Here is a 22,972-nt window from a genome sequence, read left to right as displayed (position 1 = left end):
TTGAGGTTGGGTTGGATGATATTCGACTTTGTTGTGTGATTTTGCTTCAACTCCCGGTCTCCAACACCGGCGAATGACCACAGAACGACTGGACGAGATGATGTGAGATTGAGCACGGGGCAAAAGCGAAGCCGAACGACACGACACGACACGAAACAACCAATACTGCAACATATTGGAAAACCGCATTTTCTATTGTCCTTGGTACGAGCGCCCATGTGGATGGGTCAGCTGGGCGAGTCATTGTGCTCCATGTACAAGTACAAGTACATGTCCATGGTTCCGACCTGCCTTCTTAACTGGGTGTTTATACGACGAGTATTGTCACGCGGCTTCTTGGCTTGTGCATGTTGTGCGTGGTGCCGGTAGGCTGACTGGCCATGGGCTATGGGATATCACGTCGTCCGCATGTTGTGCATCTTTTCAAAGGCCGGAAAAAGTATTTGTTATCGGGTTTCGTGGGTGGTCGGTCGCCTATAGCTTGCGTTGGGTCGGTATCAGGTTGGTCCGGTATTGGGATAGTGAAAACAGCCGTGTAGCTTGTAATAGGAAATGAGAAAGTGTATCGTCATGAAGCGTCTGCGCTGACTCCAGCGGATTCTGCGATTGAAGATTGTTGAATTATTCTAACAACTTAACGCGCCAACACGAAACACCCATGCATGATGCTTTTTTCTTGTGAAGACAATAACAGGTAATACATGTCAGGGGATCTTATTCCCTGGCCACCAGTCCTGCTGCTGCTGCTGATGATGATGATTCTGGTGGCGCCGCAGACGCCGTTCGATGTCTCGGGCCAGTTTGACCGAGGGAACATCGATGGTCCTCCAGAACAGGTCGGCCACGCACAGAAAGAACGGCAGCATCAGGACATAGCCGAACAACCAGATGAACATGAACTGCGCCAGTGAAGTGTCCTCGCGGACGTAGGCCCCCGTCAGAGACCGCAGACGCCCGATGACCACATAGCCCAACGACCGGATCAACATGCCATGCGTGAGGTAGAGGGCAAAGGAGATTCGGCCCAGATATTGGGCGACTTCGTTGTTGAAGATGGGCGAGACAATGTCCGAGTTGATGCACGCCCACGTCGTTACCACCGCACCGAACAGTCGGATCAGCCGGTTCTTTTCGACAATGTACGTTGGGAGAAGACGGGCCAGGAACGCATATGACGGGGTCGTGACGGGCTCGACGAGGGGGATGGAGAGGATATACAGGCCGACAACAAAACAGAGGCCCCAAGCTGCCGACACCACATCCGGTTGCCGGAGCCACTCTAAATTCTTGTTGGGCAGCGGCGACGGCGACAGTGACTGGTCATTTCCGATGATGGGGCCCCGTGCTGGGCGTCCAGAATGCTTTCGAACCAGGTCAAGCTCGGCGATGATCATGCCACCAACGAACAGACAGATACTCCGATATTCCTGCGTGGCACAGAACAGTGCGATGGCCCCGTGGAAGAAGAGCCGCCATCTGCTGGTGAGCATTGATGTTCCCACCATGAGCATAAAAATGGCCATGCTCGACTTTAGTTCGACGGGAATGGTCCAGACGTGCGCGTCATAGACAAAGTAGTCATGTTGACTCGGCTCTCCAGGCACTGAACCTCTGGCGAGCATGTAGACCTCGGTACCGACATCTGAGACCTGTGCAAAGAAGGTCTCGGAAAGTGGTGGAGGTTCTTCTCGCATGAGACGAGGCTGAGGGTCCACATCCAGGATGCCGGCCTCGATCATTTGAGTCACGTTGTTCTGTGCGTCAAACGCCTCGATCTGCGCCGCGTTGAGGTCGTTGCATACGTACCTTGCCGGTTCGAAAGCTCGCATCTGCGTCAAGGTGGCAATCATCACTACCGCCGCCACGGTGGGAAGCATGAGGCGGAAGGCCCGGCGAAAACTTGAGGATGCGATACATTCGTACATCATTTGAGGGCCGGAGGAATACAGCAATCCCAGCGGTTTGCAGGAAAGCACATAGCCTGATATCACGAAGAACAGGTTGACCATGGCCTCTCCGCCCCACAAGAGGATAACGAAAGGTTTCCACATGAAGCCAGTGGCGAGGTCGGGCATAGCATACGGTCGCCAGGGATCATCGACGGCACACGTCCAGTGTTCGTGGAGGACGATAAGACATGCAATACCTCGAAGGCCATCGAGCGCGGATATCTTGTCAGACGAGCTCGATGTCGATGTCTTCGCGGCTCTCGCTCTCGAGGCAAAACTCGGGGTTAGCCATAGCAGGAGCCTACGAAGGGTCATGGTGAATGGTTGAGCTGCAATATACGGGACAAATCATCAGCACCCAGCCAGCCCAATGATGTATTCGACAGGCCTGTTCTTACCGCCATTCCCGAGGACTGCAAAGTCGAACCTTCTGTTATTTATCGACCGAGCCCTTGAAAAGCCCTTGCCGCCGCCTTCAGTCATGATGTCGGAGAGCGGCGTCTACAAAACTAGACTTCTGAAGTCGTCAGCGATTGAGTAAATCCAGCATAGCGTGGGGGATCGGGCACCCACGAACCCCTGAAAATTATTTGCCTGCTTTACCATTGTTTGTGTGTTTGGGCCGAGATTTGACTTGGCTGAGGGGAGGAACCCTTGGACAAGACGGAGAACAACTCCCCCTCCTGGCTCCAATCTGTTGTTCTGTCGATGATGGTCAAAAGGCCAAAGGGACGAGAAACCCCTGTATGTACGAGGTAGGCTGTCCGTATCTGTTGGGTCCGGGCTCCGTCACCGCTGACGCCGATGTGCTATCACGATCGTCAGGTACCCGAGGGTAGAGGGTAGACAAGGGCCACTGGACGAATCAAAGAGCAAACACCAGAAGGCCTAAGGAGCCCGGCAAACACCGCAACAACCCCTGTACATATGGGCCACGGAGGATTGTTGTTTCAACCGCCAATCGCCTGTCGAGGTCAATACACGGTCGCGGGAGGCATGGGTGGCGTTCCTTCAAGAAACTTTGAAAGAGCATGCAGACGTTTTATTACGGCCGCCCCGACAGGGTTAGTATTATCGTTCATGTGGAATAATACAGTACGTCTTGGATTGCACCTGCCCATGTTCCAGGCCAGACAGTGAACGTTCTGGCAGTGACAACTCAACCGTATCCACTATTCTATTGCGATGTTTGTTCATGCTGCTTACGCAAGGCCTAATTTCCTACTGAGGTAGTTGGCTTGATGGACGTACCAGCAGAGGGAGCCTGAGGATCCCGGTCACCGGTGCAGGGAGCTCAGTCTCATAGCAGGCACTGGTGTGTCTAAGGGATCACAGCTGATAAAATGATACAACCACCTCGTATACCACTGCGGATGTGACAGTGCCCGAGGTGATGTCATGACTGGTGATTTAACCTGCTCGTCTCGTATATTCGCTATATGTACTCGGTACCGCGTCCCGAGTAGAGACCATGGACAATGTCCTCTCTCACCCGTCTTGGCTTTGGCACCAGCAAACACTTCAGAGGTGCCCATGGCGGCAGAAGAAAACGGCTTTAGCCCATTTAGTCCCTACACTTTTTTTGATGGCGTCGCCCATGTCGCCATAATTTAGTGGCTGATGGATGCAGGTACCTGGCGGGCCCTGAAGTGGATTTCCCTCCAAGCCCTCCAAGCCTCGGCTCTTAAGCCTTTTAAGCCCCTGAAAAATACTTTGATACACGTACATGTACATACGGACAGAGACACAGGGACTCCCGCTACCGTCGATCCGAAATTGCAACACCCTAGCTCGCCTGGCCAACACCCCTATTCCGAAAAAGATTTGTCCCCCAGGGTCGGTCTCCGGTCACGAATTCGATCGACGGGGCGCTTCAAGACGCTCACGGCCAAAGCTGACTGGTCTCCGTGGAGACATGGATGGGCAGAACGGAGTACCTCGTACTGCTGGCTGCAGGTCAAACCGACTCACAGGCTCTTATCGTCTCGCCCATATCTCAACAGATCCGACCGTGTGCGGATCTGGCTGTTAGCTCTTGTGGTGGGCTGTCGGTCACCTCAGGGGGGAAAGTGTCTCAAGTGGCATTTGCCTTTTTGTTTATCCCGCCATGTCCTGAGGATTTTGCGTTGGACGACAGTTCCTCCCACTGCTTTCCATAACTAATTACACTTGGGCCATGCTGCGGATATGAGGTTGGGAGTCAAGGTTTCAACATGCAATCCCCATCCTCGTCGGTAAAGATGAAGCTCGAAATCCTGCAGCAGTATGCGATGCCTGGGAATATCCCATGGACGAGTCGCAAGATCAGAATCGTCGCAGTTCTGTGTGGGATTCTGTGTCTACGGTTCTTTCTCGGGGCCCTCGACGTGAAGCCCCTCCAGGTATGCAGCATCTAAACCAGGTGACTCGAGGTTCTCTAGCTGACAAAGTTGTCCACCAGACCCGATTGCCTCATGCGCTCCGGCAGCAAACCTCTCTCGACCAGGAAGGCTTTCAGTCGATACCCATCACCGGCTTCGTCAACACTGGGGACCTCACAAGCCGCACATGTGAAGATTTGAGACACGAAGGCGAGCTGCGGGTGCACAAGAGTCTGTACCTCGAAGATGACCTGGAGCACATTGCACGATCGTTGGCAGGCCACCCGATGATCGACTATTCCCAGCAGGAGAAGGGCTTGACATTTCGACAAATGGTGGCCAAGACGTGGGCCAGGCTGTCCGGGTCGAGTGTCTGGATCGAGAAGTTCAAGGTCTATTTGACCGTCACGAGAGTCATCTTCTACGACAACGGCCTCCGACACAAGCCCGTCATCAGTTTTCTGGCGGGCCAACTCCATGACGAAAACTGGAACGAGCTGAAGAACCACACCATCCAGTGGCAGAGCGAAGAGATCAAATTCCCCACCGTGTTCAACATCCCCGCCCCGTTCAAGCAGGGCGACCGCTACTTTGGGCCAGAAGACCCTCGTGTGATTCTCGAAGAGGGAGTCGAAGATGCGGAGCCCATCGTGACCTTCAACATGCTGTACGACTTGAAGACCGGAGATCGGGCTATGTACATCTTCCGGCCCTTTTCTAACGACACGACCGTCTTGACCATCACGGGCCAGACGGAGAGGGCGCACGCCGAAAAGAACTGGGCTCCCTTCTTCATCAACGAGCACGAGCCCATCTCGCCGGGACACTATAAGTGGCCCAGCCACTACATCCATTTCATCTACGACTTCAACCCGCTGCGGGTGCTCAAATGCCACACCCTCAACGGATGGTGCCATTTCGTGTACGAGCAGAAAGTGCCCGACGAGCTGAGAGGTTCTGGCCTCAGCGCGAACGGGCGCATGACGGGCGGAACCAACATGGTGCCCTTGCAGCTGGAAACACATTCCGACCTCAACGCCTGGGTCGGGTTTCCCCGGTCCCACATCAACATCGGGTGCACCGACGACCTGGCCATGTACCGGCCCGAGTTGATGATCATGACGGCGCACGGCGACCACTTCTACCTCAGCTTCATGTCGGGCCCGATCGACTTCGGCACGGCCGCCATGTCGCCCGAAGCCATCAACGACCCGTGCGGCGAGGGCAAGATCGTGATCGCTAACAGCATCGCGAAGTGGGACCGGCGGCCTAAGCACGACGTCCTGACGCTGACGCTCTCGGTCGCCGACTCGACCGTGCAGATCATGCAGCTGGCGAGTCTCTCCAAGTTCGTGAGCCAGCTGCCCCATGTCGCCCACCTGGACGGCGCCTTTCTGGGTGGCATGTCCAGCCGGAACAAGACCGAGTGGGATCTACGGTACACGGCCGTGAGCAAAGACGTCTTGGACTGTACGATGGAGGTCGCCTCGTACTACTCGGAAATTATCGCCGCGCCTTTCAAGGGCCTGTCCAAGGAAGAGCTCTCCTACGAAAATGGAAGGTGGGATTGGAAGGCCGGAGCGGTCCTATGAGGGTATGGAATGGAGGAGCCTTCTTTCTTTCTCCTGAGCTGGACCAGTTGGTCCAAAGCTAAAAGAGAAGGGGGGATGAACAGATGGCACACAGCAAGATACGAACTCCCGCCAGCTGCACGAAGAACGGCATACCGACACCATTTTGAGACCAGTCCTGCTCGAACAACTATACAGACAGCACTGACTGGGGTACACTGGTGTTGACTTTGTTCGAAAGGTGCTCTCCCGGATTGAACAAGGAGGATGATTTGGCCACAAGTCTGGGGAATGAATTTGGCAAAACCTTTTTACCTTTTTGATTTATTGCGAAATAAGGGTCAGAAGCAAGCCCAGAAGCATTCATCCAGGCGCGCCCACGGTACGCCCAGGAGTCGGGAAAAAATGGTGATACGGTCACGGTCATGGTCATTGTCTCGTGTCGTGACGATTCTTCCGGTGTCGTTGCGCTACGATCTACAAGCAGATTTGATGATGATGACATGGATGGGACTCATTTCATTGATGATGGGGGCCCAGTCGGTTTTCCTGGCAAGGGGAAGCAGCGATAAGCTGGCGCGCCGGAGCAAAGGTCGGTCTTGTCGACAGAAGAAGTCAAGATCGACGGTCGCTAGAGGCCGTGCACACGGAGTGAGTGAGATAGGCAGGCGGGTGGGCGAGGATCCTCGACTGCATACATACTTACAAGTGCCGTGTGGATGTGCCAAAAGCCCCTGAATATCATTAGCAGTCAGATACGCATGGAGACATACTGTAGATAGAGAGAGGAGTTCTATGTAGGGGGACAACAACAACAACAGCAGACATCATCACGAGAGCTGAACGAAGAAGTCCTTACTGTTTGGTAATTGTGACCTCCTAGCATAATGTATATAATGTCCCCTTTTCATTTGCGGATATCCTTGCGAGCGGACTTTCATAGACCCTTTCCTTCCTTCCTGCGTCTCTCTCTCTTTCTTCTTTCTCTACTATGCCATCCCTATCTATGTACTCTAATCGGCTCTAGAGGAGAGAGGGAAAAAAAGCAACTGTTTCACCGGAAAGAAAAAAAGAATAAGAATAACGGTGGAGTAGGTAGGTTGGTTAGAAGCCAGAAAAAAGAAGACGACAAAGGAATTATATGTATTTCGTAGCCATCCATGATGATATAACAAACCAATAAAAACTCCCGCAGACAGTTCCATGGCATGGAGTCTTCTCTTCTTTTTTCCCTCAGTCGACAAAAAATAGACATTGACCTGGCCTGGCCTGACCTGGAAGGCCCATCCCCATATATCAAAATGCCCAACGCCCAACGCCCAACATACAACATACAAATCTAATGTCCAATTTCCATTGGATGCCTTGCCCACCCAGCATAAACCAAAAAAAAAATAATTGGGACTCAAGTATTCATTTCGATCTTCTTTCTCGTCCAGGCATAGCGGATGTGCTCGGCCTCGGTGATGATGGAGTGCAACCGGTCCAGAAACTCGCGGCTCAGGGGCCGCCAGCGCGTCTCGTCGTGCTGGGGGCAGCCGCGGGCGTCCTGGGTCCAGTCGCGCCAGTTCCAGGCGGCCTGGGTGGCGAGCACCTCGGACTCGTGCTCGGGGCGGGACAGGGTGACGTTGCTGCCGCGGTCGACGGGCTCCTCGGTGAGGTTGGCGGCCGCGGTGGTCAGGATGGTCTGGGCGATGGGCGCGCCCAGGTACCAGTGGGTCCAGTTGGCGAAGCCCAGCGACTTGTCCTCCTTGTTCTGCCAGATGCCCATGTTGGTCCAGAAGGGCTCGTCGTCCAGCGCGTCCGAGTGCGCCATGTGCGGCGAGCAGATGCGCGGCGTCTTGAACACCTCAGCCTCGGGCGTGCTCAGCGCCTCCGAGAACCGCGCCGCCTGCCACGGCTCGAACGCGTACGGCACCCCCGTCAGCTCCGCCGCCAGCCAGTACGACTCCTTGTCCCCCCAGAACGTGTCCCACGTGATGGCGTCGCGCACGTCCTGCACGTTCATCCACGCCGCGAACAAGCCCGTCACGTACAGCTCCGGCCGCGACTTGTCGAAGTACACCACCGCCGAGTCGGCCTCCTCGCCGATGTAGCCCTTGTAGAACAGCGAACTGCTGTTGAGCCGGTGCGAGGGCTGTCGGCCGGTCTTGACCAGCTGCTCCGCCACGAACTTGCGGCGGTTCTCGCTCCGGTCCATGGTCACGGCGCGGTCGTGAAAGAACAGCGTGCCGGTTTCCCGCAGGCCCTCGTACTCGGTCCAGGCCCGCTCGGGGTGGGAGAAGAAGACGGCGTCGGCGTCCACGAGAATCGTCTGGGGAAATCGACTGGCGATGAGGGCGAACGGTTTGGTGGCCCAGCCTTTGAGGTCAATTAGGGAGTTGTCAAAGATTTTGGTGAGGTCGAGGAATTGGATGTCTTTGCTGGTGGCACGGAGAAAGGTGCGGGTATGGGGAGACAGGTCGGAATCGCCCGCGTAGGCGATTTCGATGGGGAGTTCATTCTTGAGGACTTTTTTCAGGTTGGTGATCAAAAAGAGAGCGTCTTCGACGTTGCCGTCCCCGACACAGACGACGATGCCCGTCTTCAGCTCCGGCTTCTCCTTGGACCAGGGTTTCTGCCTCTTCTGGTGTTTCCACGGCACGTAGGCCAGTTTGTCTTCGTTCCACCAGGGGAACAGGTGAGCGAGGGAGTCTTTCAGCCGGCTGCGGTCGAGCGTCTGTTCTCGCATATACAGCCCCGCGAGCTGTGACAGCGCCGCCACTTGGTTGGCCACCGAGGCGAAGTCCGGGAGGGCGACATCGAGAGGGTACTCGGCCACGTAGGTGTGTAGGTCGGTGACGAGCTGCTCGGTCTTGTGTTGCTCCACGACAACATAGCGAAAATAAAAGAGTGTGATCAACGGCAACAAAAGAATGACAAGAATGCTGGACGGCCTCTTGCGGACAGTGGTCGTCAGCATCGAAAACATGATTATGGTCAGTGGTTACCAACGTCGGACACACGTCACTCACGTGCGCGCGCAGACGAGGCACAAATGCCTCGATCTGAGCTTGAGCCTGTGTATATGTATATTGGTAGAAAAGATACGGGACGTGGGGGCCCTTCCGGGTGCGGTAGACCCCCCCATTTTCTCCCAGCGGTGGCCAGCAGGGAGTCTGGACAGGGAAAAGGACGACAGTGGAACCAGAGAGTTCCGAAGCGCCAGCGGTGCCCCGTTCTGATCTGGATCGAGTATCAGGGGGAAGGAGAAAAGGCTCCCCGTTAGTTTAGCGAATTCTATGTCAAGTGGATAGCGCCACGGAGTCCAAAAGCAGCTTGAGGCTTTCAATGACTGTGAGAACTCTTTCCCAATGTGAGAGCCGGGGATTGGGCTGGGACGAGTAGGTACGCAAGACTCGTGTCTTTGAACCTAAAGCACACGCGTTAAGGAGACAGATAATGAACTCATCAAACCGTTTGCTCCGCTGGCTGCATCCGGGAAAGGCAATCAACTCGCCCCAAAGCCACACCCATGTCAACTGTAATGTTTGGCTTGGGGATATCTTGGGTATTCTTGGACTGTATCATGCCTCGTAGGACTTTTGCTGCAGCATGCCCTTTCAGTGTTTCCTTTTTGCAACTGGGGGGAGTAAACAGTGCAGCAGAAACTGAACGGAACTAACCCTGTGCGGAAACCCGGGCCATACCATGTGGGTCCCTATCAGGGGACGCTTCTGCAGGTACAGCATGGTCTGGAACTTGGAAGAAGAGAGACTCAGTTTGATTGACTGATTGATTGACAGACTGATCGTCGTCTCGTCCAGGTCCTAGCTGAGAAGACCTCATCGCTCGGCGGTTTTGCAACATGAGTGTCGTTGATCCTGCCAATGTTGCATCCCCTAATGAGTTTGATTTGTCTCCCCAAGGAGATTATTCTGGTCTCATGAAAGAAAAACTTTAACCTGCTGAACGTGTCCGTTAGTCAATAGGGCTGCAGATGGGCTTCTCAGGAGTGCAGCTGTTCGTCACCAATCAACGTTCTTAGGTGTCTTGGTAGGCGTCGGCTGATGATGAGACGTTGCCCGGGCCTGGGCTCTCTTCGGCACGATCGGGCTCTCCTGACCGACACAGCATATTCCGCACTCAAAGTCGTGCCATAGAGGTAGCTGAGCTGGCTCGACGCCACGACAGGGTTTAGCGAGGTGGGTCAAAGAAATAAGACTGAGCTTATACATACCGGTGCAAGCCCAAGCTGCATGGGGTCTGGACTGGTGCCTCATCCACTCGGAGGGACGAGAATGAGCGCCGCAAAGTTCCACACTACGAAACCTGTCACCGTTGTAACCGTAAGTACTGATACAAAGTGCCGTGGTCAATATTCTCGCGTAAATCGTGGGGCCTCCCATCCAATAAGCAGAAGAACAAGTAGAAATGTCCCTCGAAGCATGTGCGGCTCTACCCTTGGTCGCAGGCCCATCGGTGTTTCAGGTTGTCACCGATAAGGAAGGCGTCGATTTTTCTAGCTGAGTTGAGTACAAGGTGTTTCTTTGTGGCAGTTGTTGAGGACGCCACGGCGTCCTCAGCTGCGCCGATGGCGCTGGGGGCGGTGACTACCACTCCATGGACTGACGCGTCGAAACAAAGGTGCGTTGACATAGATACGCAGCACTCGATTCCACATATCCTCGGGTTCTCGTATGCATGTGTGTCGACGTAATTGGGTGGCTGAATGAGGGTTCATTCCATGGACCGTTAGAAATGGACACAATCATGAACTCTTTTCCGCTAGCCTCCTCTACAGGAAGGATATAGCCTCTGCATGGATCATCATTGAGCACATGGAAAATTCCAATAATCAGCAATGAATCATCGGCGTTATCTCAGATCTTATCCAGACCAGGACCAGGGGGGTTTCGTCCAGTCGGGTCCGAAATCTCGGTGCTCCACCCTGTTCAGGACGATGACTGACTCCTGAATGTCCAGCAAGTGGATTGACAAATTTTACCTCGCATGGTTGTGCGATTGGATCGACAGACAACCATGGGGTGAAACCGTCGGGTGGTGATGATATAATGTTGGATGTATTGGCCGGGACTGTCCGTACGAGTCTCCGTATGGAGTTCGGAGTATTCTGGATGGAGTCAGTCCAATAGTCGACATGTGGTTCTGACAGGAGCAGCTGGAAAAGATATCTCCCTATCTTGAACGCGAATAATCCACGACGTGACGCGCCATCTTGTCGCGCAATGCCATCACATCACTGGGTTCGAGGATGACCTGATCGACCTGATGATCGGCCCTTTGACGTCTCCTCCTGCTGTTGCTCGTATATCGATAGTGGCTTGGTGATAAGCACGATCATCTGCCTTGGGTAATTGGACACTCCTGACTCAGGGTGACGGACATCGAGGACGGAGAGGTCCATGTCGTTCAGCCCTGGCTGACTGTGGTTCTAGGACGAATGGCGGTCTGGTGAATTGAACTCCCACGCTCTCCTCGATGCCGACAGCGAGAAGAATGTCTAGTCAAGAGAATTAAATGCAATGAATGCTGGGTAAGATTGTCTACCGTAGAAACGCCTCTAGATCTACTATGGGACACTGATACCACCATTGCTAAAACGCTCAGAGTACTCGGTAGCTTGTCAGAAATTCATCTCATGAAGATCTCGTCCAGTCCCTTCATGTCTGCCAACACCATCTTCTTGGCCTGGATGTTTCGTCCTCTAAGCAAGTGTCGGCCAGTTTGCATCACTGTGGCGCTCGGTTTCTTTGATGCTGCCGCCGCAGTCGATACTGGCGACTTCCCTTCGTCGACGTCCGCATTGTGCTTCGAAGACTTGTGCTTGCGTCTCTTGTCGCTCTGGTCTGGTCTTTGCGCCTTTTCCGCTTCGTCGTCTGATGGCGCAGACGACACGGGCTCATCAGGTGGTTGAGTCACAGGAGACTTGTGGACCGGGATGGCTTGAACGTCGTCTTGGGCGGTTTTCGCAGCCCTCCTCTGCGCCTTTTCTTCTCTGCGGATCCTCCTCTCTTCTTTTCGTCGTCTCTTTTCTTCTTTCCGTTTCCGTCGCTCTTCATTTCCCGCTTCTTCTCGCTCTTGCGACGATGACTCGGCCGGAGGTTGATCGTCCTCCGCCAGAAGAGAGTTCTCTGCGTTGTCTTTCTCCCGTGGCTTCTCGTCAAGGGTTCCAACTAAAACTCCACCCCTCACAAAGATCATGCCACCCCATCTGCCGCGAGCATACATTTCCAACTTGCGGTCCTCGATCTTCTTCTCCTCTTGTTTCAGCACCTCCTCACTCTTCCCATTGAGTCGGCCCAACAGGCCCTGGAACGCATCCAGCCCAACCTTCTGGTTCTCCACGGCCTCCTTCCCACTCCTCTTTTTGGCGCCCAGACCGAGATTGTCATCTTTGAAGAGCACCCCCACCTGGGCGGCCGCGAGGCGTTCGGCATCGCTGGGTGCACCGTATCGAGAGGATGTGGTGCGCTTGCCGAGGGCTTGCCCTTGCGACCACCCTTGCTGGGTCATAAGGCGGTGGCCATAGGACGTGGCAGAGGACTGAGACGACCATGCGAGATTCCGGGGATCATGGGAGAGTTTTTGCCTCCTGTCGACCACACGGTTAGTCTTGACAGAAACAATGAACGCAGCTTTTCGGTGTCGGTCAACCCAGATGTGGCATTAGGCCTCCTGGTTGCGAATGGAACAAACGTACTTTCTCGGCTCAGCTAAGCCCATCTTGAACCTCACCTTCCAGGTGTGCGTCTCCTCGGGCTGGGCGTTTGAGTTGTGAATGGGAAATCACCAGTCAAGCACTCCGATGTAATTGGGATTTCGAAAAATTTACCGTTTGCACTTGGGTGGCTTCAGGTTCCACCGTAGCAGGGTTTCTGATATACGGCAGAGCATAGAAGGGTTCATGCGCCATTCCACGGTGAAGCATAGAGCGCCTTGACGCAATACTTTCCCTTTGTGCTGGCGGCGTCAAGCAGGACTCAGTCTTCTAACTACTCGGTACATGTACTCGGTACGTACATATGTATGGCAGCATCTTTTGCCCCCACACCATTCGTGGATAACGAGTCTGCATACAGAATGTTCCGAGTACTCGGTATTGTTCTCATTATTCAATCGGATTCCGCGTAGCCAACTCGCTACCCCTGCTCTCCTCCTCCCTTAGCGCCGGCTGCTCCAATATCACTATCGCGACTGTGGGACCCGCCTAGTACTCTTCGAGACAAAGGGCTTGAGCCAACAAAAGGGGTTCCTGCAGCATCTTTGCAACGGGCCCTAGGGCCTAGAAACAGCCCTGCAACGTCGAGATTGCTGAAATGACATGTCCGACTTTTCACCATGTGTCTCTATCAAAGCCGTGCTCCAGCAACAAAGGCCGGTTGCGGTGGCGGTGCATCCCAGTAGTTGAGCCATTGCCCAGGTATTCATCTATCTGGCCGATCTGATCTGCTTGTACCGAAACAGCAGCCAGCAACGGCGTCGCAAGTCAGGCGGCCCCGTTGTGTGTCCCACCATCCTCCGGCGTCAATTCCTTCTGCCAGTCACCACCACTGCTGCTCCGTGTCAAAGGATCGGTCAACCATGGCTCTTCCTTTTGGGTTGTTTGCGCGAGGCATAGACAGGTCGTTCTTGGCTCTTTTGGTCGTGTGCGTTCTGTTCGTGACCTACCTTGGCGGGCCGTTCTCGTCGTATTACCAGCCCAAAGTCGCCGCGGTGGAACAGTTGGTCTACCACCGAGGAGCCGGGCAGCCCCTCAACGAGAGCCTCGTTCGCTCCTCGGATCTCGAGGTCGTCAGCGACGATGTCGTTGACGAGGCCGACAACAGTCCCACGCACGGGCTCTTCAACTTCTACTCGGAACCGTGGGACCCGCCGGGGGTGGCCGATCTGGACGAGAACAGGATGAGGATCATCGAGCCGTACATCAAAGCCATCACCGACCCCAGCGACCGACGGTTCCCCCGACTCCGCTGCCCGCTGCCGATGAAAGAGCGATACGGGATCTTGCGCCGCCGGAGGAGCTTTGCGACGCGATGGGACTCACCACCACGACGGTGGTTCTTCGCACTCAACCTGCATCAGTGCGCGCCCGTGCTGCCGCGTCTGCTGGCGTCGGTCGTCGAGACCATCCGCTTTTTGCGGCCGCAGGACTGCGTCTTGTCCATCGTGGCGCGCTCGTCTAACGACGGCACGCTGGAAATTCTGGAGAACATTCGCGAGGAGATGGCGACGCTCAACGTCACATACTACTTCAGCACGAGCGACATAGACCCGTTCAAGGAGGGCAAGGACTACATCACCGAATGGGCCGCATTGCGGAATCTGGCGCTGGATCCGCTGGTGCGACAGCCGGAGCTCTACGACCCGGATACGACGGTGATCTTTTTGAACGACGGGGCGATTTGCACGGACGACATTCTGGAACTCATTTACCAAAAGGTGAGTCGTCGGTCAATGATGTATGGCTCGGTTGATGGTAACTGACGCAATCCGCAACTAGGTTTATCAAAGGGCCGACATGACCTGTGGCATGGATTGGGCCAACCACGGCGAGACCTTCGTCGACGTTGGGGCGTCCCGAGGCATGACAGGCGACAAGTTTGTCTACGCCGAGGACAGCAGCATCGACCCCAACAACACCTTTTTCCGCCACGACCCCAAAACAAAGACGCGTTTTGAAGCGCGGGTGCCTTTCCAAGTGAGTCGAAGCCGCTCTCGCCGCCGTCGCACGTAGTTCCACCCACTTCCCCACATCGACATAGATGTATCTCGAGGCTGCCACCGATACTGACACCATGCGCTCCCGACAGGTCTATTCGTGCTGGAACGGCGGCGCGGTGTTCACGGCGCAGCCCCTGCTGCGGCACAATGTCACGTTCCGGGTGTCGCGGGGCGACGAGTGCCACATGGGCGAGCCGCTGCTGCTGTGCAAGGACTTCTGGAAGTACGGGTACGGGCGGATCGCGGTGGTGCCGAGCGTGAACATCGGGTACAACGACGACGAGGCGCGGCAGACCAAGAAGCGCTACGGCTTTGCGACCGAGATCGTGCAGCGCGTCGAGCAGGACGACCTGGAGGACGTCGGCGGCGCCATCCGCCACAGCAAGATCCGGTGGCAGACAGCGCCGCCCAAGACGGTCAAGTGCGAGTCGGACACGTCGCACCCAGCCGAGGAGGAGCTGGACGAGGCCAAGAAGGCTGCTGCCGACGCCGGCTCTGGTGATGGTGGTGCAGACAAGGAGCCGCCGCAGAAGAACATCGTCTACGAGGACGGCGGGGGTCCGGACCTGTGAGAACGAGTGGTCTGGAAGGCAGCAAGTCGGTTAATGATGCAGTCATGGAACGCGGTGGCACAGGCCTGTCTCGGGATAAATTTCGTTGTGGATGGCATGTTTTGTTTGGATGAATGGATCCTCGATGCTTCTTGGGAAGCGAGTGGGGGAAAAGGCGTTTCTGGGAGGAATGTGGTTATGTGCGAGAGGGATATATATATCGTGACTGTGTATATTTTATACATACAGTAAGTATATCGAACTAAACTACAGCCAGCAGCACACGAGGGATGAATGAATAGAATCCCAGAAGGTTGATGACAATACGTTCGAATTCGATCGGGCACAAAGGGCATGCATGCACCCCTCTCCATTTCCTGTTATTTTCTGCCCGAGCATTATTACTACTATGCAAGGGATGGGTAGGTGGGTTGGTTGGTTGGTTGACCACTCTCTCTGTCTGTCTGTGTGCGGCAGGGGACAAATGTCTCACACATACACACACACACACACACACAAAACAATCCACGCCGGGACAAAAGAGCGTGCAGTGCAGTGCAGTGCAGTGCAGCAAGCAAGCAAGCATATATATATTGCCGTGGTAAGTATGTACCGTAGGTATTAATAGCGAAAACGACGACTCCGACGTTCTTTGGAGGTGGGTCGGCCAGTTCAATGTAAAGACGAAATAAAGGGTCATGTCATACGTACATACCGGCACCACGGTACATTCATTCATCGCTGCTGATGCTTGATTGTGGCCCTCGTCCTCGACATAGAAGGCAAGGGAGGAGGGTTTGTTCTCGGCTGGCTGATCGAGGAGTTCACGATGGCTGGCTCTGCTTTGCTTCTTCGCCCAACCGTGCCGTGCCATGCCATGCCACGCCCCGTGCGCACGAGGCAATGAAGGGGGGTGTTTTGGGGGGGGGTCTGGGTCGAGCTCCTCCGAAAGAAAGGGCGGGAAGAGGGTGCTTGATACATTCCAGCGCGCCGCCAGGGACGCGGCGTGAAGGAGGCTGCGTCTCTCATCCCTCCCTTTCCCCCCTCCCTCTCTCATTCTCTCTCTATGTGTGTGTCTCTCTCTCTTCTTCCCTTGATAACATCTACTTTTGACAATTGCTCTCCAAAGAAGCGACGACAGGACGCAAAAGGGGAGCGAAGCATCAGCTTCCTTTCCCGTCTCTGTCCAAAGAGCCAGCCATGTTCCCACGGTTCAAAATCGCCGGCTTCGCCATCACGTTGACGGTGGTGTTCCTGATCGGGGCGCGATTCAAGCCGTCGTTCCCGGACTTCGACTCGTCAGTGACGGTTCTCGGATTCGGCAGCGACGTCGACGATGGCCGGGGCCGGACAGCCGCAGCACTCGCCCTGGGAAGGTTTCGCGGCCGTGGCGGTGCGAGCAGCAGCAGCAGCAGCCAGTTTGACGACGACGACGACGTGCAGGACCCCAACCCTTTCGAGAACGTGCGAGTCGGAGACGTATTCTTCGACGACGACGGGCTGCCCGAGGGGGGAGGCCTGCCCGGCTTCAATATCAACGACGCCAGGAACTCGACGCTGGGCTTCGCCAAGGTCTTTGTCATCTCCATGCCCGAGAGGAGTGACAAGCGCGACGCCTTCAGTCTGCAGGCCCGGCTGTCCAACATCACGTTTGAAGTCCGGGACGGGGTCGCGGGGGCGGACGTGTCGGCGAAGGCTCTTCCTCATGTGAGACACCATCCTCCTTGACCATTGTGCTGCGATGAGCAAGCAGAAATAAACAAACTAACATGTCTCGGTGTTTCTCGACAGAGCTTTGCCCAGGACGCCGGTGCCACGGGGTGTTGGCGGGCGCATTTGAACGTCATGCAAGAGATGGTCCGGGACAACATCCAATCGGCCATGGTGTTCGAGGACGACGCCGACTGGGACCTGGCCATCAAGTACCAGATGATGCAGGCCGCCAAGGCGACGCGGTTCCTGACCGCACAGCCCGACGACGAGAAGCCCCTGTCGCCGTACGGCAACTACTGGGACATCATCTGGTTCGGGCACTGCGCGGCGCAGACCGACCCGGCCAACGACAGGAGGTTTGTAGTAACAGACGACCCGACGGTCCTGCCGCCGTGGTCGCGTTCGGAGTTCGTGCATCCCGACATGTCCATCTGGGAAGAGGACTCGGACGACTACCTGAACTTCCAGACCCGCATCTACTTCCGGTCGAGCTGGAACTCGTGCACGGCCGCGTACGCCATCTCGCTCCGGGGCGCCGAGAAGGTGGTCTTCACGGAGAGCATGGTGCCCTTCAACGACCCCGTGGACAACGGCATGGGGGCCATGTGCAACCAACACGCCCTCGACTTCACCTGCATCGCCCCGTTCCCCACGGTGGTGGGCGTGTCGAAACCGGCGGGCGCGTCCAACCGCGGCAGCGACATTCGCGGGCTGGACAACGAGGACGTCGTCGAGGAGGGCCGGAGTGAGAAGATCATGTACTCGACACGGCAGAACATCCCTCGCATCCTGACCGGGGAGGACGAGTTTCTCAGCGTCTTCCCCAGCGACCAAGTGCCGCCGTTGCCGATCAAGGAAATCGGGCGCGGCCTGGGTCACCCTGAATGGGTGTGGAAAGGCACCCGATTTTTCGACGAGGATGAATACATGCAAGCGCGCACCAACGAGCCACAAGAGCCTGAGGGCGGTAACGGGGAAGACGACCACGAGTCGCAGGGCGAGGAGTGGACGAGTCCGATGGAGGAGGAGCCCGAGCACGATTCCGAGCAAGAGGAGGAGGAGGAGAGACAGAAGAAAGAACAAGAAGAACAAGAAGAGAAGGAAAGGGAAAGGGAAAAGGAAAAGGAAAAAGAGGCTGCAGTATCCAGAGACAAGCAGCACAAGGAGAAGGAGTCACAACAACATCGAGGAGAGTCACATCGATACCGGAAAGGAGGCAAAAAGAAGGACCAGGACCAGGACCAGGACAAGGACGAGGAGAGAGACCATGATCATGCCAGCGAAGAAAAGGAGGAGGACAAATCCGATACAAATGAAGCACCGCTCGAGCCGCCAGCACCACGGCCACACCGGTACAGAGGGTCGAAGCATTCATGAAGCCTTTGTTACAAACCAATCACTTGATCAATCAATCAATCAACCAGTCTGTACAGGGGGAGAGAGAGAGAGCAAAGCCGCCGACATTCGCGCCGGGGGCCCGATCTTCGGAACCATTGGCGTTGGATGATCGATGATGGAAGGGATGAGGAACAACGATTGCGCCGAGAGAAGGACGGAATCATATGTTATTGTTGGTGTTGGTGTTGGTGTTGGTTATCTGTCTCAATCTAGCATCTAATATCTATTTCTTTTCTTACCTCGTTCCGCGTATCAATCTGCCGAGGTAAATTAATGAGACGACTCTCTCTCTCTCTCTCTCTCTCTCTTTCAGCGTCTTCTCTATCGGCTTCACTCAATCTATCATGTATCTCCTCTGCTTGTGTCCTGCTTGCTAGTCACGACAAGATTCATTGTTGTTGTTGTTTTGGTTGTTGATGTTATTGTTGAACGATACAAAATACCATTTCCCAAGCTGGGACAAGATACCGAGGTGGACCAAATGACCAGTGCCGAACCAATCTCGCATCGGAGGATGAAGTCGTGAGAGGCTGCGGCTTGCCATTGCTACAAAGTACAGTACGACCACGACCACGACCACGACCAAGACCAGGTACCAGTCCCCAGCCCATTTCGGCCAGCAGCACCATGAGCTCCACAAACAAACACGATCCGACGCCCCAGTCGACGCTGGACCACTTCAACGCGATCCCGTGGTGCCGCCCACACCTGGCCGACGGGGCGTTTCGGCGGGTGAGCATGTCGCGCACGCTGACGCAGCCGGGCCACGGGCACTCGCTGATGGCCGAGACGTGGAACACGGACAAGACCATCACGTACTTGCTGTCGATGTACCGACGGCCGGCGGCGGCGGGAACAGACCCAGACCCAGACCCAGACCGGCGAGGCGAGGTGCGGCGCTTCTACACCTTCGGCACCGGCATGAACGCCCACCCGGACACGCTGCACGGCGGCGTCATCGCCACCATCCTGGACAGCACCATGGGCAACGTCATCGGCCAGCAGCTGCGGCACCGCGCGGCGACATTTACCGTCGCCCTGAATGTGACGTACCGCAAACCCGTCCGAACCCCGGGCACCATCATGGCCCGGTCGTGGATCACCAAGGTCGACGGGAGGAAGGTCTGGGTCCACGGTGTCATCGAGGATGGCCACGGGAATGTCCATGCCGAGGCGGATGGCATGTGGTTAGGGCCCAAGGCGAAGCTGTAGACGAGTTGGGTAGAGAGGCACAGGTGCAGAGGGAGAGGGTTGGAAATCCAATTCAATGGTAGAGGTCGATTTTTTTGTTAGTATCCGGTTTTGCTCTTCTAGAAATAAAGACACCATCCGGGGTTCGAGACGTAACCTGTCCCTGAATTCCCAGCTGATCCTTCTGGCTCCCTTCAAGACTCCTTCACGTACAGCTTCTCACCCAGAAAAAAGGCCCAGCTCGCCCAATCCCACCGACAAAATGCCCCCATGTGGCCTTCACTCCGGCAGGTGCCCCCACGCCATGTCCTGGTCCCACTTGATGTTGTATCTCGGCCCACCATGCCCCAGTAGATCCGCGTCGTCGACGTCCCAGGACGCCAGGTTCTGCATAAAGTACTGGAACGTCGCCTCGTCTTCCGCCATCCACGTGCGACAGTAGCCGTTGTCGATGTTGAACTCCCACGCGTGGGGCTTGAGCACACGGCGCATCTCTTCTCCCTCTTCGATCTTGTTCTCCACCACACTGAGATCGGGCAGGATCGCCGTGGGATAGTCTTTGTAGTACGGATCCTTGACGCTCACCCACTGACCGCAGCACCGCTCGATGCTGGGGGCGTCCATGGTCGCGTCCATAGGCTCTGATCCCGTGCCGCACCAGTCCAGGGGTTCCATGTAGAAAGGGGGGTCGAGACGGCAGTATTTTCGCCAGTTGGCCGCCGCCACCACCGCGTGTCGGGGGCAGGTGTGCTCGAATCTGGGCATGCCCGCGTCGACAAACACCCAGTCATGCGGGCACCGGAGATTGTTGCACCCGACCCGGACTCTGAAGAGATCGATGGCTTTCGGAATTCCACCCTTAGTGCCAGGCGGACACTCGATCGGGTCGAGCTCCAGGTCCGGGTTAGGACAGACCCAGGGCTGAGGGATCGTGACGTTGTGGGTTGGCGGATTCACCGGGTGGTGGTTGATGTCCCAGGCGGTGAATATGCGGCGTGGAAGAGCCATCGCCTGGAGCATAACGGTAGCTGCCACGGCGACAGCCGAGAGGATTCGGAGAGCCATTGATGGTGTTGATAGGGGAGGAATTCTTGTGAAGGTGAGAGATATGTTGTCCACGGCAAATTTGGAGTGTTCGAGGTGTTGTGAACAGATGTGGTGAATGATCACTTAGAAGAAGAGGGAACGTGGACGACTTATATAGATTCCTGAAAGGACTGGCAAAGCCTTGAGGTCCGCCATGTCCTCGTCGAACTCACCTGGAGCTTCAACCTGTCCGAGCAAAAAAAAAGATACCTGCATCGAGAACCACCGGTGAAGGGCCTCAGACTTCAAGTGCAGTAGGGTCGAACGGGGCACACGCTTGATGAGCCGCTGGGAACACGGGTCTCCTACAAACGAGATGCTAGAACCGACATGTCGACAAAGACAAAAATCCATTCATACTTTGGAACAGGCTGGTTGACCCTGAAGTGTAATATTGTATGGACGGACCGTGAGGACCAAAGGCTTTATATGGCGTCTTGGGTACGGCGGAGTAATTGGCGCAGTCGCGAACTGGTTAATTGCGACGCGCTTTCACTTTGACGCGTTCTCACAGAACACTAGAACAGCGACCACATTCTCAAGCCACGCCCAACACATGTATTTGCAGCCGTTCCAACGCAATTTCGAAAGGTCACTCTCAGTATGGCTCCTCTAAAGAGCCTCCTCCGCCCCTGGCACAAGGATGACAAGTATGACGAGAGACGAAGAGCCCCCTCCTCCTACAATCCCCTCTATTCCTTCCGACTGTCGCGCGGAAACACTAAACAATACCACCAGCAATTCGGCGACATGTACTTTCTGCGTCTGGCCAAGCTGAAGCCGGTGGTCGAGAGGATCGCCGCAGAAGACTGGGCCGACTTTGAGATCGCCGGAGAGAAAGCACAGAGGGTGGATCGAGTGCTGGACGTCCGGCAAGGTCAGTTGTGCTGGGTCGTCGGGACAATCTACATGGACATGCCGTTGAAACCGAATATCTTGGAGGATATATCAAAAGAGCACTGGGTTGCAGGCGCTCCGCCACGACAGTCCTACCTGACTGCGGACGGGGAAACGCAGGTTATGCTGGAGGATGAATCGGGTCGGCTTCGACTCGCGGGAGCAACGTTGAAGAGCAACCTGCTGGTCACCGGCGTCATTGTCGCCGTGCTGGGTACCGAAACCGCCAATGGAGACTTTGATGTGCTGGACCTACACATCCCCGATTTACCACGACAACCAAGGAGGTGGGAAAGGGACGACGAGGAAGACACAAAAATGGACGTTGATCAACAACGGAAGAAGATCGCCCTGATCAGCGGACTCGACTTCTCAGAAACGGAAGCCGACACCCTGAATGCTTCACTTCTCTCGGAGTTCTTACTCGCAGAGGCCTTGGACGAAGACGACCGCGAAGCAGCCAGCAAAATCTCTCGCCTTATCATCGTGGGCAATTCTATCGCCGCCGATTTACTCCCGGGCCATCAAACGTCGATCGAAGACGGCAAAAAACCCGGCAATCGCAAATACGGCTACGATGCGGCAGGCTACAATCCCACGCCGACGGCCCATCTCGACCAGTTCTTGGCCGATCTCCTCCCCAGCATCCCGATCACAATCATGGCCGGCGAACAAGATCCGGCAAATGCAAGCCTGCCACAGCAGCCCATTCATCCCGCCATGCTGCCGCACTCTCGCGCCTACGCTGCCAGCAATGTCGCCGACCCCGAAGAAGAAGAGCCCGGGTGGCTTGACAGTGTGACAAACCCGTGGGACGGTGATGTGGAGGGATGGCGGTTCATGGGCAACAGCGGTCAACCGGTCGACGACATCCTGAAATACGTCGACTTCGGAGGCCCGGACGGAAAAGGCGCCGACGGGAGATTGGAAGTCATGGCCAGCATGCTGCGTTGGCGATGCGGCGCCCCAACCGCTCCCGATACACTATGGTGCTATCCATTCCAGGATCGCGATCAATTTGTCATTGAAGAGTGTCCGCACGTGTTCTTCGTGGGGAACCAGCCGAGATTCGACACGACGGTGATCGATGGTCCCGACGGGCAGCAAGTCCGACTCATTGCGGTCCCGCGGTTTCACGAAACGGGCGAGCTTGTCCTGGTCGATGCCGAGACGCTGGAAGTGGAGGTGGTTAGGTTTGAAGTTCACGACCCGGCTTAGTTTTTTCCCTTTTTTTTCGAATATCGTGGCGAGGCTGTAATACTATTACTTCCCGCTTTGCCCTCGGAAAGTTTTCCGCCTCCCAAAGTCGCAAAATTTACCCAAACAACAATTAAATCTTGTACAGTACTGTGTGATGATGATTATGATGATGGTGATGATACGGCCACTACTACTCGGAATTAATTAAAAACATGATGGCCATGATGAACAGATCTAGATCGATCCCCTAGAGACAATGCGGATCAACGAGCACACTTGTGAGTAGAGTCCCTCCCTTGTACGGACAGATCACTCCTTCTCGATCCTTGCAT

At 55.5% G+C, this 22,972-nt stretch overlaps 9 protein-coding genes across 9 annotated transcripts; 5 read left to right on the top strand and 4 right to left on the bottom strand.

Moving 5' to 3' along the window:
* Window positions 1-704: 704 nt before the first annotated feature.
* On the bottom strand, window positions 705-2,432 carry AYL99_10613 (hypothetical protein; the record flags this gene model as incomplete). Its single annotated transcript, XM_018842119.1, has 2 exons — window positions 705-2,278; window positions 2,348-2,432. 2 exons carry the CDS (start codon window positions 2,430-2,432, stop codon window positions 705-707), a joined length of 1,659 nt encoding a protein of 552 aa, XP_018688280.1.
* A 1,730-nt stretch (window positions 2,433-4,162) lies between these two features.
* AYL99_10612 (hypothetical protein) lies at window positions 4,163-5,901 on the top strand (the record flags this gene model as incomplete). Its single annotated transcript, XM_018842118.1, has 2 exons — window positions 4,163-4,330; window positions 4,390-5,901. 2 exons carry the CDS (start codon window positions 4,163-4,165, stop codon window positions 5,899-5,901), a joined length of 1,680 nt encoding a protein of 559 aa, XP_018688279.1.
* Window positions 5,902-7,285: 1,384 nt separating this feature from the next.
* On the bottom strand, window positions 7,286-8,851 carry AYL99_10611 (hypothetical protein; the record flags this gene model as incomplete). The annotated part of the gene is made up of 1 exon (XM_018842117.1): window positions 7,286-8,851. One exon carries the CDS (start codon window positions 8,849-8,851, stop codon window positions 7,286-7,288), a length of 1,566 nt encoding a protein of 521 aa, XP_018688278.1.
* Window positions 8,852-11,514: 2,663 nt separating this feature from the next.
* Window positions 11,515-12,606, bottom strand: AYL99_10610 (hypothetical protein; the record flags this gene model as incomplete). The annotated part of the gene is made up of 2 exons (XM_018842116.1): window positions 11,515-12,475; window positions 12,584-12,606. 2 exons carry the CDS (start codon window positions 12,604-12,606, stop codon window positions 11,515-11,517), a joined length of 984 nt encoding a protein of 327 aa, XP_018688277.1.
* An 858-nt stretch (window positions 12,607-13,464) lies between these two features.
* Window positions 13,465-15,176, top strand: AYL99_10609 (hypothetical protein; the record flags this gene model as incomplete). The annotated part of the gene is made up of 3 exons (XM_018842115.1): window positions 13,465-14,322; window positions 14,384-14,581; window positions 14,694-15,176. 3 exons carry the CDS (start codon window positions 13,465-13,467, stop codon window positions 15,174-15,176), a joined length of 1,539 nt encoding a protein of 512 aa, XP_018688276.1.
* A 1,179-nt stretch (window positions 15,177-16,355) lies between these two features.
* AYL99_10608 (hypothetical protein) lies at window positions 16,356-18,245 on the top strand (the record flags this gene model as incomplete). The annotated part of the gene is made up of 2 exons (XM_018842114.1): window positions 16,356-16,862; window positions 16,947-18,245. 2 exons carry the CDS (start codon window positions 16,356-16,358, stop codon window positions 18,243-18,245), a joined length of 1,806 nt encoding a protein of 601 aa, XP_018688275.1.
* Window positions 18,246-18,893: 648 nt separating this feature from the next.
* AYL99_10607 (hypothetical protein) lies at window positions 18,894-19,478 on the top strand (the record flags this gene model as incomplete). Its single annotated transcript, XM_018842113.1, has 1 exon — window positions 18,894-19,478. The coding sequence occupies one exon, from the start codon at window positions 18,894-18,896 to the stop codon at window positions 19,476-19,478; it is 585 nt and encodes a 194-aa protein (XP_018688274.1).
* A 258-nt stretch (window positions 19,479-19,736) lies between these two features.
* Window positions 19,737-20,522, bottom strand: AYL99_10606 (hypothetical protein; the record flags this gene model as incomplete). The annotated part of the gene is made up of 1 exon (XM_018842112.1): window positions 19,737-20,522. The coding sequence occupies one exon, from the start codon at window positions 20,520-20,522 to the stop codon at window positions 19,737-19,739; it is 786 nt and encodes a 261-aa protein (XP_018688273.1).
* Window positions 20,523-21,146: 624 nt separating this feature from the next.
* AYL99_10605 (hypothetical protein) lies at window positions 21,147-22,658 on the top strand (the record flags this gene model as incomplete). Its single annotated transcript, XM_018842111.1, has 1 exon — window positions 21,147-22,658. One exon carries the CDS (start codon window positions 21,147-21,149, stop codon window positions 22,656-22,658), a length of 1,512 nt encoding a protein of 503 aa, XP_018688272.1.
* Between the last annotated feature and the right edge of the window lie 314 nt (window positions 22,659-22,972).

This window comes from Fonsecaea erecta (genome assembly GCF_001651985.1).
Source record: "Fonsecaea erecta strain CBS 125763 chromosome Unknown Scaff12, whole genome shotgun sequence".
In the NCBI taxonomy this organism is placed as follows: domain Eukaryota; kingdom Fungi; phylum Ascomycota; class Eurotiomycetes; order Chaetothyriales; family Herpotrichiellaceae; genus Fonsecaea; species Fonsecaea erecta.
This window is presented reverse-complemented; position numbering and strand designations above follow the sequence as displayed.